General features: G+C 34.4%; 2 protein-coding genes across 2 annotated transcripts in view; one reads left to right on the forward strand and one right to left on the reverse strand.

The window, feature by feature from the left end:
• Positions 1 to 3,450, forward strand: part of LOC116775090 (uncharacterized) — a 59,062-nt gene extending 55,612 nt beyond the window's left edge. The window contains exon 6 of the mRNA XM_032667909.2: positions 315 to 3,450. Coding sequence (XP_032523800.2) covers positions 315 to 2,497 — 2,183 coding nt within the window. The 3' untranslated portion in view covers positions 2,498 to 3,450. The remainder of the gene's footprint in view (positions 1 to 314) is intronic.
• Positions 3,451 to 13,701: 10,251 nt separating this feature from the next.
• Positions 13,702 to 16,224, reverse strand: LOC116775278 (stress-associated endoplasmic reticulum protein 2). The gene is made up of 3 exons (XM_032668146.2): positions 16,087 to 16,224; positions 15,464 to 15,577; positions 13,702 to 14,420 (listed from the first exon to the last, which is right to left on the reverse strand). The coding sequence occupies exons 2-3, from the start codon at positions 15,548 to 15,550 to the stop codon at positions 14,313 to 14,315; spliced, it is 195 nt and encodes a 64-aa protein (XP_032524037.1). The 5' UTR covers positions 15,551 to 15,577; positions 16,087 to 16,224; the 3' UTR covers positions 13,702 to 14,312.
• Between the last annotated feature and the right edge of the window lie 740 nt (positions 16,225 to 16,964).

Consider the following 16,964-nt stretch of genomic DNA (forward strand, 5'->3'; position numbering starts at 1 on the left):
GATATCATAATTGGTGGATGTTATTTATCGATGTGTACGATAATATATTGATAATAATATATATTGCTCGCACTGACTCCGGAGACGATCCTATAAATAAACCAGCCTCACTGCGGCCGACCAGTCCGACTTGTTCCATTGGTTAATTTAAGACTTTTGTCATGACCATCCAGATAGCATACTTTTATATTAATAACCCCTTTATATAAATAGAATTTTATGATTTATGAGGTCAAATATTTTGGTATATTTATGAAACCAGTTCCTGATGTTGAGAGGTGTTGTCTTTAAAATTGAATTTATTTACATTTCAGACGACTTACTTCTTCGGGCTGCTATCACAGAGCCTGTGTTGGTAATGTGTACTCTACCAGAGTATAGCTCCTTGCCGTCAAGTCCCAGCAAGCAAGTAGATCCGAGGTACTATGCCAAGGAAACTCTACAGCTCTTACCATTGAACAGCAACATCAAAGTCCGAAGAACGCAGCTCGGCTTCGAAAACGAGAAGAGAATGTTTCTTTCCGCGCGACTCCAGAAAGCTCTAACCTTCTGTCAACTGAACGTTGACAACTGGATCAGGCAGATTTCCTACGCTAATTCCACTGTTGCTAGCAAAGCCAAGACAGTGGAAGAACTCATGAAAGAAGACCACGAACCAGTCAAGTTTGAGAAAGAAAAGAAGTTCACCCTTCAGGGTTTGAAGATTGATACGTCTAGATTATTCGGCAAAAGTGACAAAGTGTTGAGAGACATCCCCGACGAAACGGAAGGTTCTATTATATTCTTAAGTAAAAACGAACTGGAGCATATGAACTATGACGTGTACAGCGACGAGGAGGGAAAAGACGATAAGAGTGACGAGAAACTTGAGACGGAACAGTTCTCTAGCGACAAAATGCACGTGTTCAGAGAAGACTCTGGACAGAGGAAGAACAAGTGGTTTAAAAATTTGAAACTACTCAAAAGTACTGAGAAGCTGGATGACAAAATAACAGCTATAGAGAGTAATGAAAAACATAGAGACATTAAGGATCCGTTTGATCCCTTGGGTGAGAAACATAGTTCTATAGAGCGATATCAAGATATGGCGAAACTGATAGAGGATAGATTCGGTGTCTTTAGGAAAAACGATGGAACGGCGGAAAAAAGCCATTCATACAAAAGTCTCACTACGTCATCATCAGAGATGGGAACGAGTCAATGTAGTTCGAGTCATAAAAAGGTTGTGTTGACGAAATCCGTATCAGTACAGACGGGGATGCCGGACAGTTCATACACGGAGGAAGAAGATAGCGGAATTAATATGAAACATGGACGGAAGAACCTCAGTGTCGACCAAATAAACTACTGCGGGTCCATGGAGAGCGACACGAGCTCGGGGAGAAAATTAAAATCCCTCGACGAAAATATGCTGAAAAAATCTTCAGCTTCCAAATCGTCATCAAATCTGGAGAGGAGGCAGAGGATACAGCCAGACCTTATACCAGAAAAAGCAATAGTGAAATCTGAATCATACAACCAAATACAAAGCTGTGAAGATATAAATATGTTTGGGGCCGGGTCTCTGTACAACGATAATGACTTCGAGATTAATTACAAGCAACATTCATTTATCACAGAAAAGTTATGTTCCGAATTTCACGTAAAAACGAAACGTGTCCTCAGTAAATCTACATCAAACTTACTTCATCCAAAGAAATGTAATGAAAAGAAGGAAGCTAGCAACAGTAACAGCATGCCGACTAAAACAGAAAGAACCAATGAAAATGATAAATTGGCGAATTTCAGAAAGAAAATTGAGAAACCGAGAGCTCCCACGCCTAAGTCCGAGTTGGAAGAAACATCTCCAGTCGATATATCAGAAGAAGAGCCTCAGATACAGAAGAAACTAAGGCGATCGATATCCTCAATACAGAAGAGAAAGTTACCTGTTATTGAAGATCTACCTTACGGCCAAGTGGCGGACGCAGTTCATGTGGAAGAGGAACCAATCGACACGGACTCCGCATCAGACAACATTTACGCAGAGATTTGTCCTCCCAACATCAACAAAACCAGCGAAGATGAAACTTACGATTACAACGTAGACGTACTAGCAACGGATCCCGTTATATGTAACGTTAAAAAGGAAGTGATACATCGCAACGATGAAAGAGCGAGACAGATGATCAATCAGGAGAACTCGTTCAGACACATCGAAGTTGTCGTCATAGAGAAAACGACGGATTTCGAACTCGACACTTCGAGTATAACGTCCAGCGAGACTGATGATACCGAGAGCAGAAACGAAGTGTCCATAGTGGATTCCTGGGAACGGAACCAAAGTACGGAACAGAACATACACGCGATCAGGTTAGAAATAACAAGCAACTTGGAAGAATATCCCGTTGAGAACATTGACAGTGAAGTCATGAGCAAACATAACTTGAACTTCAGCAACAGCATACATCTGAACGGTAACTATCCCAACGAGGCCATCTATGATACCTTAAAGTAGTATAGAACTCACGTTAGATACGATCTAGTTAGTGTTACATACCCTCATATCATGATTAACTTTTAATATATACCAATCACCTAAGTGTCATATTGTAGATTAATAAATTAAGAGGCTTTTATTCAGCGCGTTAAACAGTTGCAACTAGATTAGTAATGTTTTGTACGATATTGATTTTATAATCAAGCTCTCAAGTCGACTGTAACTTCATAAAAAGTTCCATAGGAACGGGTCTAATAGATCACAAAATCTTTTTATCATTTGTCTTTTCAAAGTTGTACAACTGTTATTGTACATTCCAGTTATTATGCGAATTCAATCTTTATATTTGAAAAAAAAAACAATGTAAGGTCGGTTTTAGACATATGTTGTTGACACAAAGTGTCATGTAAAATAGTTAATGCAGTAGCTATAAAGCTGTATACATACTATGCAGGTAAAACTATTTTGTGTGAATTCATGTCATAATAATAACATTTTAATTAATTTCATAAACTGTCAATATTTTTGTTACACCTTTTTAATAATTTCTATTTTGCAAAACACACATCTTCAAGTATTTACATTGTATAAGTTTTTCAATTTAACTTTAATTCAGCGTTGGAACCTAAATTGGTGCTGCTCAAGGTGCTCAATTTATATATTATATAAAGCCGATATATTTTTTCCTATTTTAACTTAGTAGTAATAAATAAATCTAAGTACCATTAAGGTATTTTGTAGTAAATAATATGTTGGATTGTTCCTCATAGAAATATGAATGGAAGGAACACCTTTGAAGGGCTATATATTTTAAGTCTCACATATCACATGACAATATTATATAATTATTGTAAATTTGTACCATATAGATTAATAACCTGTAATATAGTTAAGTCGAATGCTCTCGAGATAAATATAAAATGAATAAAAGACGCTTTGAAGATAAATAAAAGTTTTTAAGTATAATGATATCTATCATGTCATTACAAACGGTTCCTCCTGGTTATACGTTTAGGGACTAAATCAAAGTGTGAACATGCTTGGGACTCCACCCTTCGCTGTTCCCGAAATACGTTTTGTACAACTCCGCGTTTAACTTGTTGTACATCACCGTCCCACTAGTCACAAGCTCTTATCGAAGTGAAATGAGAGTATATTTTATAATACATTTATTTATTAACAAATTGAAATCAATATTAATATAAATAAATAAATAAATAAATCATTATAAAAAAATATTTTTAACCATACATAATAATGTCTTAAGGATTAAACTTTAAAGCAAACTTCTCCGTATCATATATTTTCTCCATTATTACCAATTATATTGGTTCCATGTTGACATCCGCAATCCATCTTGAGTCAAACACCCGTCTTTTAAGCCTTTTAGTCTAGTTTACACTTCCTTACGGTACATATGCTGCCCTCTAATGTAAATTTTGCGGGAGGAAACTTGCACATTTTAACAAATTGATAATTCTTACTTCATTATAGCATCGTCTTTCAAAGCGAACACTAGTCCAGTTTTAAGAATACGTATAAGAAGTGATCATTATAACGGTGTTTTAAGTTTCGTATCGAAAAGTGTTAATATTTAAATATTTGTCTCCCTTCTAACGTCATGGACTGTAAAAAAAAGTACGAGTGACAATGAATGTTCATCACGAGATACTAGCCTGGACAGGTATTCTAGTGCACCGAAACAATCTAAAAAGCTGTAAGTAACTCACAATTCAATATGTCTCAACAAGTGGCTACTTTTTTTGACTACCCTCATTATGCAAAACAAAACAAAATATTTATATATTTATCAAAATTACATTTCATTCAGGTTTTAAACACAACTAATTTAAAATACTGAAGGACACGATTTAACAAGTGAGTTAACCCTGCGCCCTCCAGTGGGAATATAATGTATCGAAACTCAAATACCGCAGTTGACCATATCTGAATTTACCCCTAATATTGCGGAACAATTTGTTATTAAACTAAGGGATTTGCATTGGTTTTAATTATCTCAATTTTAAAGATTTAATGTGGAGATTGTGGTACTTTGGGTTTTGATGATCATCAGAAGAAATACATCTCTGTAGGAGTAAATGACGCATTTCACTCGGATGCGTCTCAGTGTACGACTGTCTCCTACGGAACCAGGAGACAGTGATACCTGCATTAAAAGATATCGTGGACATTAATTCTTACTTAATTATTGTCTGCCATTCACTCTCTGCAACGTGAAAAAAGAGTGAATATTAGATCTTCGTCAGTCTTGATGACTGGTTACAACGAATTTATGCAATCGGATCTAGAGTGTTGAGTGAAGAGCAGTGGCATAACTACACTGTTCGAGGCCCGTGGCAAAATTCATCGGATGCCCCCCCCCCCCCGGGTTATAAAGAAGGTGAACGTTTAATAATAGTATTTTTTATTTTATAATACTTATTTATATACTGTTATTTGGAAGACTTTAATCACTGGAGGAGGCCTTTACCTTTAGTTCTTGCAGAATAACCACAATATCCAATAATTTTAGTATATAAAACACACACACACATATATATATTGAAAAACTATTACTACTAATAAAATTATTAATATTAACACAAATAACGACTTTTGTAAACAAATATTTTTCTCTCGGAAATAAAAGGAATTTACATATGAACAGTCATCCCCTCTTTTTACCTATTCTCCCCTATTTTTTGCAATAAAAAGTCGTCTATGTTGTCCCTCAGGGTCTATTCTATCTCTGTACCAAATTTCATCAAAATCGTTTAGGCGTGAAAGCGAAACAGACAGACAGAGTTACTTTCGCATTTTTAATATTAGTATGGATGTGTTAATATAAATGTTGGGAATTTTCTTCTGACCAGGGGCCCCTTCCGGCTGGGGGCCCGAGGCATTTTGCCGACTTGCCACCCTGTAGTTACGCCACTAGTGAAGAGCATAGATAACGTGGTTTAGAGCTCGCATTGTAGGTCATACAAAAACTTTAATATCTCAAAAAGAAAAGCTTGTGGCAGGCGCGCTGATTGCATACAATCTTAAAGGGAAGAGTTATAAAAACGGGTAACGGAGAATTTTGTGGGACTTTACAAAACATTCCTCCGTCTTCTGAAATATTATTTGATGTATATACCGTTTACCTACATCAAGAAATGGGGGGGGGGGAGATAAAATATTAATAAATACCAACTATTAAAACAGATCAATTAAAGTAAACCTCAGACCATCTACTCGATATTCGCCATCAACTTTTAAATCTGGTTTCGACAAAAAAGTATTTTTTCCACAAAAATGTTATAGTAAAAAAAATATCTTCCTACCCTTGCTCGACCACCACCATAAAAGCATAAGTTTCCAAGACCTTAATGTGGCATTTTAAGACAATATTTGCATATCTGGGTTAATGTATCGGTATCGAACTTTATCTGTAAAACAATCAAAGGAGTTCGCATGCCTTTTTAATGAAGTCAATTCTAATAGTGACGACATCGTCTTTATTAGAAGCGACTCAAACTGAAAATACTCAAAAAATTTCAGAGCTAATACAAGGTATGATCGATTTAAAAATATTAGAAAGAGCTGACATTACATTCAGTTTTCTATTAAAATTCTTTCTGATCCCTAAAAGTGAAGACTGGTTAGCGAAGTTGGATTTGAGCTAACCCTATTTTCACCTTTTATAATTATTGCACTGCCTGCCGTTTGGTCCATCATCGGCGCCCCGGATATTTGCATGCGTGACAGACGGGATAGCAGAGTTTCTACGCCATCACTACATCAGATGCGTAGTTTATTTACGAGATTTTTATTGGCAAACCAACTGCCTCACATTCTGAGCGATTAGGTAGCTTTCACAAGAAAGCAAGGCATGTAAAGTACAAGGAATTGTAAGCTAACCAAGAAGATTTTGTCCACGAACAGTCTATTATACAATGCTAATACGTATTATTTTGTTGACGGACAATAGAACAGTAGAATTGTATATGAACAGAGAAGAAAGTACCAGGGCGAAAACTGTTCTGAAGTAGACTCGACAGTTAATATTGTTAATGAACGCCCAGGATATTTCTTAGCCCTGTACTTCCCAGGCCGATACAACAGCGATATCGACAGACTGTCACAAATAAAAGAGTGTCTGGAGTGGCATCTGAAACCAGAACCCTCCAGGAAAAATTACACGAAGTTCGGGATACCACAAATAAAGTAATTTGTGTAAAGATCAGCTCGTGTAGTAAAACTATATGTGACATTAGATATAATGAATCAAAACAAGACTTACCACTACGCTTTCAGTCGTCGGTGAAGCTACGACATTGGCTGAATATTTCCACTTCCAAACCTCATTCCTCGAGTGCTATAGACTTGAACAGTGCCAAAGGACGCTTCATAACAATAGCTCCGTTATGGCAAAAAACTCTTTGGGTAGCAGATCTGCTACATCGATCTCTGCAAATTCTTACAAAATTCCCAACTTTTGTCAAGTCTTATTTAGACACCGGTTCATTCATTCGGTGAAGGTCCAGGACCTTCATTTGGGTATCATAGCTGATTTCGCGTTTACAGACTTCACTGACGGTTGGACTAAGAAAAAAAAGGCTTATTATTATCAAGCTGGCGACAATGAACACTAGATACTTACTGTCCGGTTTGGGACAAATGGAGATTGTAGTGTCAAAGTCAGTTAATTGACTACAACAATCCATGTAAACCAGATGTTTCCTGTTCTGGTACATTTGGTACATTTGCACAATGAAGAGGGTTTAGTCTAGAAGCATCCTCGTACAAAAATCTCTTATTCCAACTTTTACTAAATTTACCTCATATATATATACTCGTAAAACATATTCTTAAAGCTATTTCATTAGTCCAAGAAGAAGGGTGCAACATCATCTATCTGGGACCCGAAAATTGTTTCCAAAGTTTGAGTACATATTTAGCAGATGTAAACAATTTATATCGGGTACTGATGCTAATAGCAATCCTGCTGCTTTTATGATCAGGACGCAGAGTTCACGATCTCACTTTATTGACAATTGACGAAAAAAATTTATTGATCCCGGGTTACGCCATTGATCCAAATCCAAGACTGATAGAATCAATCACATTCAGTCTTGGTGGAAACTTTCACAAAACCTATTTCATCACCTTGATTGTTTCTACTGGGCTTGCCGATTGTTTGAGCTATCCAAAGACCGCCGCAGTGGGACAATAAATTTAAATGATTTATTTTTGACTTCTAGAAGGATGGACCTAGAGCGACATCGAAAATAGTTATACAAGATTGGATTAAGTCTCTACTCAAAGAAGCTGGTATTGACGCTTTTCCTATATCTGTAAGATCTGTAGTAGCTTCCCTTAACTGAGAGAATGCTTTCCAATAGATACAATTTTAGAAACTCGAAGCTGGAGGCAAGAACATACCTTTAGAAGATACTCTGAAAGAGTTACATTAAATCAGTTGCAGGAAAATACAGAAGCTTCGCTGTCAAGCTATTACCATTCTATTCTATGAAACAAATTGCTATTAAAATTATTTCAAGATCTATTGTTAGTTAAAACTCTCTATTATTTCTTCATTAATGTATTGCGTGTCAACGTTAAACCCGAGAGCGACAAACGGAATAAAAAAAAAGTTTGTAACGTGGTTAGTTGAAATCATGAATCATGATGCAATTCGCTTTCTGCGGGCGTTGAATATTACCTACATTTTTAGGAAATTTGTTCAATTTAGTGTGTCTAAACTCAAATGAATATCAAAATGGAACGTTGATATGAAATCGATTCAAGATAACATATCTGAAATATGTATATATCGGCGCAAGCAGCTTCAATGACGGATGCAACATGGAAATAACTGGCATCAATTATTATAACAACTTATTGGTCGTCGTTACTATTGTTAAAAGTAAAACGAAATCAAAGAGAATAGAACTATGTTTGAATTCTGGTTTAAATATGACGTCTGGACGAACGACAAGGGACTGCAGAGTTCAGCGAGTGCGGAGCATAAAGGATGTGATTATGAAGAACCTTCGAGAAATACAAGAACATTTAGAAGAATTGAAGTTTCATTTTAAAATATCTGGAACTTACTGAAACAAGTGACATTAGAGACGTCAGCGAGGCTGGCGTCCTGTCTTTAAAATAATGAATTTGTAATAAAATCCGATATCAGAAGTGGGATCGCTCCTGTGATCAGTTACTGCCGGTCTTAGTGTATTTGTAAATCCTGATCCAGCTCAAGAAAATAATCATCCGGAGAACTTGCATAATGAAGAATGCTCCTCAGTCTTTCATGCAAATGATGTCAACAATGCAGAGCGTGACCGAACGTTTGCTACTAAAAAAAAACAAGGGATACGATTAAAATTACTAACAAGATCATATTCATTTTATCATCTTTTGATCCCGGTGATAGTGTGTGTGTTCGGGATTGATTCAAACGCATCTTTACGGCTGTAAATACGTACCAAATCAGTAACTACGACATTCAAATTAAAGTCTTTTAAAGGAGCGAGCTAAAAAGTGTGCAGACGATTGGTTAGTTGCAACATCTACACAAGAGGCATTACGTGAGACCATAGCTAACATTTGTTATTATCCTTTGAGCTAACCTCGTGTCCATGATGTATTCTCAAGAGAACCATGCGATTCTGTAGGGAAGGCTTGTGGTACCGTGACAAGACAATTATACACCACAGATCTGGAGAGCGTGACCTCTGAGCTAATCGCGTGTTACCCTTGAGCTAACCACGGGTCCTTGATGTATCCATAAGAGAACCATGAGATTCCGTAGGGATGCCTTGTGGAGCCGTGAGAAGACAAGTCTACACCACAGATGTGGAGAGCGTACCTCTGAACTAATCGCGTGTTACTCTTGAGCCAACCACAGGTCCTTGCTGTATCCTTAAGAATGCCATGAGATGACGTAGGGAGGCCTTGGGAAGACTTGAGTAGAAAGGTACTCACTCGATCTATAAGAACTTGCATGATTTTAATATCAAACTACTAAGATCATTACTTTATTTAAATACGACAATAGACATACTCTTCACAGTAATATTTGCAACATGTCTGGTTAACACACGGCAGTGCCTCTACAAAAACGATGCTGTAATTCAAACGAAAGCATACTCGACTCCAAAATCCTGATCAAATACATCTATTGCGAATATAACTAATTTCTGTTCCTTTTCTGCTAACCGTGATCATGCGTTTGAATCGTGTTTCCGACGAGAAAAAGAAGATGACGCCGAATTTCAATTCAATATCGATTGTTCCAGGTTTTGAAACGACTACTGATATATTAACCGGAGCAGATTTATTACGTGATAAGAATACATGTGGAAAATTTAGTAGCCTTGCCGATGTTTTGCACATACGAACAAGATGGTCGAGGCGGAAAGAAGATACAAAGCTAGGTTTTTGAGAGACCGTGGATGACTTCGAAATGTGGCACATGACCAGCTACGAATGTGGCACATGACCAGCTACGATGAGACTTCACAGCGTCTGAGGGACGACACAGAATTACTAAGCAAGCAGTTAGGTGGACGGTTCGCCTACCTACTAGTTATCCGGTGAGCGTATTTCATTTTGTTCAAATTGCTTCATTCAAACGCATTACCATTAATCATTGCTAGCAATGTGATTGTCTAACACTTAGTTTGAGATATATTACTATAAAAGATGCATTTGGCGTGCGGATCCGAACCATAACAAAAAAAAAAAAAAAAAAAAAAAAAAAAAAAAAAAAAATAATAATAATAATAACATATTGTACACGGGTGGAGACGTCTTACGCCAAACAAATAAAGAAAAAAAAAAAAAAAAAAATTAAAACAATATTGTACACGGGTGGAGACGTCTTACGCCAAACAAATAAAAAAAAAAAAAAATATGTAGACGGGTGGAGACGTCTTGCGAAAAAAAAAAAAACAAAAAAAAAAAAAATTTAAAGAAATATTGTACACGGGTGGAGACGTCTTACGCCAAACAAATAAAGAAAGAAAAAAAAAACAAAAAAAAAAAAAAAAAAATGTAGGCGGATGGAGACGTCCTATGACATATGTTATGAATGTTCGTGTGACGCCCCAAAGCCATAAGTAGATTAAATAATTGGACCTGATATTATGATTTCGTCTCACGATGAGTCGACAACAACAAATTTGTTAACCATAACTAATAACAATATAAAGTTATCTAGGTTTACTGTGGAAGTACCTAGACTACATAAGTATCTCTCTGTTATCACAGAAAACAATGCAGAGCACGCATCAGTATAACCGTATCGGCATGACTTCGGACGATGAAGCATCAATTCTTGAACCTGGCCCATCTACTCTACGAGACCTGCAACGGGTAGGAGAACATTACGAAAGCTAAGCAAGAGAGAACACATCACCAGGCAGGTGCAGAGCACGCACCGCCTGCCAGAATGGCCGTATCGGCGCAAGCAGCTTCAATGACGGATGCAACATGGAAATAACTGGCATCAATTATTATAACAACTTATTGGTCGTCGTTACTATTGTTAAAAGTAAAACGAAATCAAAGAGAATAGAACTATGTTTGAATTCTGGTTTAAATATGACGTCTGGACGAACGACAAGGGACTGCAGAGTTCAGCGAGTGCGGAGCATAAAGGATGTGATTATGAAGAACCTTCGAGAAATACAAGAACATTTAGAAGAATTGAAGTTTCATTTTAAAATATCTGGAACTTACTGAAACAAGTGACATTAGAGACGTCAGCGAGGCTGGCGTCCTGTCTTTAAAATAATGAATTTGTAATAAAATCCGATATATATTTAAAGTTTAATCTACTTGTGGGTACGGAATACGCGGGTTAAAAATGGAATAAGTTTTATGTAATTCAATAATAAAATAAAGAAAACTTGCGGAACAATTGAAAAATTAATGAATATATGAAAGCTACACAATTAGTTGAAGTGAGCCGTTGACGGAGTAACATTTGCTTTGTCTGGTCTGCTGACCTACAACTTACCCCCACCTCGGCTTCATTCTGTAATACAACATGCAATAAATGAACGTCAAAATATTAGTTGATAGATATTAGAGACTGGTTTACTTGAAAATTAACTAAAATAACCTTCAAAATATTCCTTAGAAACTCATAACTATTCGTCCTTGACTATTTTTAATAGGTTTATTTTTAAAAATGTAGATTTTCTACAAATATTTTTCTATACACTTGCTGTTTATCTAAAATCTTGGTAGACCTTAAACATACCTTGTTATTATAAATTTAAACTTTCATTTTCAATTAAACTAGATATTTTATTTTTCTCTTCTGAAATGAAGGTTTTAAAAAGTATCTAACAATTGGTAGATAGAAAATCAGGTCGCTATTCCCCTGTTATTTAAATCTTTTTGATCAGACTTACATTTTTAACTATTTTAGGCTTTCTCTGAGAATATATCTTATCTGAATAATTAATGTATCTCTTTGTGTAGCCAAATATATGTATGTGTTTAATATTAAAAGAGGCTTTTCCATTTCTTCTGTTAGCCACCTTTTCGTAGAACAATTTTTTTTCGCATGGTCTATTTATAGCTATTACTTTGCCGTTGCCGGTTCCAAGCCCTGGTGTGAAAATAGGAGGGTTGTCAGAATGAAGATCTTTTCTGTCGTAAAAAAATTCCTGAAGCTAAACATCAGGCGAATGTGTAATTACCTCGAAAAGCACTCCAGTGGAAGGGCCCATAAAACCTCCATGAACTCAGACTCAACAACTTTAAGTTTGTTAGACGACCCGACTAACAGTCGGCGTCGTCTGATACCCGAGCTGGATTTTTTTGGTCCACTTTGCACTGTCCACTTTCCACGAGGTATTGCACACTGCGCAAGATAACACAAATAACGCAATATTGTCGGCAGAAAAAAGTTTATGCGAGGTCACGACCATTGTCCATTTTTGAGCATTGATCATTGGTTTCCTCTCTCGGCATTGAGGGAACCGATGCTAGGAGGAGGATCTGTGGCTATATAAAAAAATGCTGTATCGATATTTTGATTTTTTGATTTTGCGAATTTGTTGCAGAATCACCTGTAAATTACTTCTCTGTTGCTGAATTATTTCTAATACGCTTAGGTTAGTTTTTTGTTTTAAATGAAGTGACCGTTTTAGTAACCACAAAAGAAACATTTTGGGTTAATCAGTAAATTTTTTTTAGTGTCTAACTTTCATATTTTCAGAAATATGTAAGTATTTAAATTTAAATTTAAATGAAACTAGTATTATTCGGATTTACTACGCGAATTTTATTATTTTAAAACTACATTATCCCGACGTTTCGGTTACTTTTCAGCAACCGTGATCACGGGCAGTTCTCGTCTGCCGAAGCATCCGAAATATATAAGTTTCATTTAAGATAATAAATAATGTTTTACAACGTGTCAAAGTTAAACCTGACATTTTGGGTAATCTCGAATAGATTCACTTTTCGTTACTTTATTGATTTCACAGAGAGGAAAGTTTTATTTTTGATAACAAGTCTCAGTTCTCAAGTTTTATTTAGTTTATAATTTCTGACTTTTATCCAAAGTAATTACACAAAATATTCTGCCAATGTCACATAATTTAATAAATACCAAATCTGATATATTCGCCCGTTACTAGACGTCAAATTAATTACTTAAAAGATGCCAAGTCAGTAGTGACAACTGACAAGGACCGGTAATTTTCATAAAAATATAACATTGTGTACACTTTGTAGGAATGGGGGCCATATAACTATAATTTAAAAGTTGTAGATGTTTCATTGGGCTTGGGAACAATAAAGAATTCTTATTTTTTTATATAAAATGTATGTTCCAAATCTAAGGGTAGATGTTACTTTTGATTAGTTAGTTATTTTTGACAAATTTTTATATTTAAAACGAGTTAAATGTGATACAACAGGGAAATGTTGTTATTTTCTTCGAGAACGTACTTGTTAAGTTAATAATAAATCTTTCCTTAGTTGAATATTCGAACTGTTGATCTCAACCTGAGTTTTCATTACTCGTTTGATGGTTGGAACCTAGCTTAAGCGAGTGATAATAGCATTAGCGATTATGATAAGCCTTGAAAGGTGATTTTATTCAAAAGTATAGCTTTGAAGCGAAAGAAAATATATATGAAGGAACAAGTCGTTGACAGAAACGGACCTTATGTTACATAAAGATTTCTTCAGGTAAATAAAATCTCGGATTATCGACAAATATACTGTATTTAATCAAATAAATTACAATTAAAATTAAAAATAGTACCGACAAATAATTTCATAAAGGTGGTTCAGATAAAACATTAAAACCATATAAATTATACTAAATTCATAAAAAAAAAAATGAAAACAATGCAACAATTGTATTTGGAACATATTGTGCGTCTTTAGAGGGTCTTAAATAAACGAGGAATCAAAATATATGAAATGCTTTTTAGGCTTAGAACTGAACGGGCGATTTAAATTTTTTAATTAAAGAAATTCCACTGTTATCAATTTAATTATTTAAAATTCTAATTCAAATTGCCCAGTGCATTTCACGCCTAATATAAAATTTTAATAATATACAAGAATATAGTACATACATTGAGATTATAATTAATGCAGTAATATTTAACACATTAGTTGGAGCTACAGCGGAGAGTTAGGACACATCGGGAACATCACAATTCTTGTTACTGGCATAGATGAAGTTAATAAGCAAATGGCAAAAGTAATTTCAAGAGAGCAAAATATTTACAGTCTCGGGCCAAAGGAATGGTAGAAAATACTATGCCATAATTTTTTTATTCTAAAATTATCAGTCGGAGAGGAGTTTTTAGGCGAGTCGAATGGATTGGATTATTTGGAAGACGGCGGAGCCACAGACTACGAAGATGAAGAGAGCCAGCAGCCAGGGCGCTACAGGATATTGATCATCCTTTTCCTGAAACAAAAAATTAAAAATCTTCATTGTATGATATCCCAGTTATTTGTCACAGACAAGACGACGGCCAGAGTTGCTGTTAAAAATATGCAATGCAATGAAAACCTATTATTTTATTTCTAATTCCATTAATATTTGTCAAAATAAAGTAAGAAAAAAACTAAAACATACAATAAAAATAATATAATATCTGGTTCAACTACTTCTATGGAATCAGAGAATAAATTTCTAAATTAACATATTAAAAGTACTTATATATTTATTAACCGACATTCACTTTAACTCAGTTTTGACAACTGTATAGAAGTTATGTAACACGTGTGTGTGTGTGTTATGTGTGTACATAAATATATGTATGTGTGTGTGTTTATATATGTGTATATCATTTTATAACTTTATAGTAATCAAGATATTCATATCAAAGCAGTATCAATACAAGTAGAAAAGAATTAAATATTTATCTGTAGTTTGATAACACGCTCTGTGAATCCCACGATTGAACAAACAATATTTATAAAACAGATTAACGTTCAAATCGAAATCTTTATTAATCAACTTTATTACTCACTAAGTTAGTATTGATATTCAAAAGAAAACTACTAAGTTACATTTTATGTTATTTTTTTTAGACTACCTCCTCAAAATGAAACTAAAAAAATGGCAAATAACATATGTATTATCAAACAGTACTTTTTTATATAGATTTAGATATTATTGTACTCTGAATAAACAATTGCTTTTTTGCTATATTTAAATTGGCAGAAAATACTGTAAGTAGAGACTTGTCAACTATATAACGATTTGTTTTCTATTATCGTTATATCGAGTATGGAAGCGGTACAATATGATAACAGAAAGCTGCATCAGAAAACAAATAAAAGTACAATTTAGAAAGTTATTTCAGTCATAGGTCTTTGAAACTTTCACATTTGAAAGTAAATTTAAGCCATTGGATGTAAAACAATGATAAAAAGTAGGTTTATAGAAAATAACTTATTGGTTAAATTTAATAAGGTCTGTGTTTAATTGATAAGTTTGTTTACCTTTGTTGATTTAGGTACATTTCCCCTCATGGTGATATTTTTGCTGGCAATTTCGTTGGCGATGCGCATCCTCTGTTTTGGTGCCATTTTATTTGATTATCAGTTAAATTTGTCCTGAAAATAAAATAAAAACATCAATAATAAATGCAAGTTAATATAACGAGAACACATTTTCTAAATGTAACTTTCTCAAACAAAAGGTAAACATTTGAAATTGTTCATAAGAACACAACAAACTAATATAGTTTATAATTAAACTTTTATTTATAACTTTTAAAGTATAAAATATAGCAGTTATACGAAGAAACAAAAAGGTTTGTTGAATACGAAACTTGTGTAGACATATGTTAAATCACAAAAGACAGGTTAAATTATAATAGAATTAACGTTCAATTCTGCCACGTCTACTTCAAAACCTTTAAAAACTTAACGGTTCGAATTGATGATATATTTGAATGTTTTTAAAGAGGAAACCATATTGATTATTATCGAAAATCATTCTAGATTACCGAAAACGTAGTTTGGTTCAGGGAAGCGTAAACCACAACAAACTTTATTAATCGTAGCACTAAACGAAATTAATATAGCCAAGAAATTTTGAACATAATATAAATTATACTTACAATAATCTTAAAATTAAAGGCTTTTTAAAGCCGGACACGCACAAGCTCACTTGACACGTATGTAAAAGTGAATCGAGAAGGAAAATTAGTTGAAACGTCAACACGTCTCGTCTTTGCGTCACCAAAACATCGCGCAAGCGTTCGTGACACGTGTCACTTTGATTGCCATTATTAATAAAATAATATATATTTTAATATCGTCAGTATCATAACATTAAATAAAATGAATTATTGGATAAACAAGAAGAAAATAATAACCTAAATGAAAATGAAATAGTTTTCTATAAAATATTAGTTCTATGTTAGTTTCAGTGACATCTATAGGAGTCTAAACAGATTAAAGAACGAGGAGTTGAAATGTGGGGAAAAAATTTTTTAAATAACAGATGTCGCTAGTTACCTACAACCTTTTCCATGAAACGTTATTTCAAGTGTGTTTTATTCACATAATACATATTATTTTTAAATCTTTCCGTATGTGTGATCTCGTTTATTTTCTGTTGGAAATGTATAAGGGATTGATCAAAGTAATTCATGAAACTGTATCTAGAAAGTCTTTTATAGTTTTTAAATAATTTTATGTTAGTTTAATTTATAGTGTTAGTACTTACCAAAATTTCTATTCAGAAAAGTACCATAAGTTTATTTTAACGAAGCAATATACGTCTAAAAGAAATCAAGTCTGAATATGAATTTTGTTATTGGAATTAAATGTGTGAATTGATGAACTATTGACGGTTTGACGGAGAATTTTTAATTTAAGTATAAGTAAGAGTTTGTAGGGATATAGAGGCACACGATGGAACTGATGGTGTTTTAGTGCGAAGATACAAACTCGTTCTAAGGACAAGACTTATTTGTATATAAAGTTATTCTCG

Source organism: Danaus plexippus, chromosome 25, assembly GCF_018135715.1.
Source record: "Danaus plexippus chromosome 25, MEX_DaPlex, whole genome shotgun sequence".
Taxonomy (NCBI): Eukaryota; Metazoa; Arthropoda; class Insecta; order Lepidoptera; family Nymphalidae; genus Danaus; species Danaus plexippus.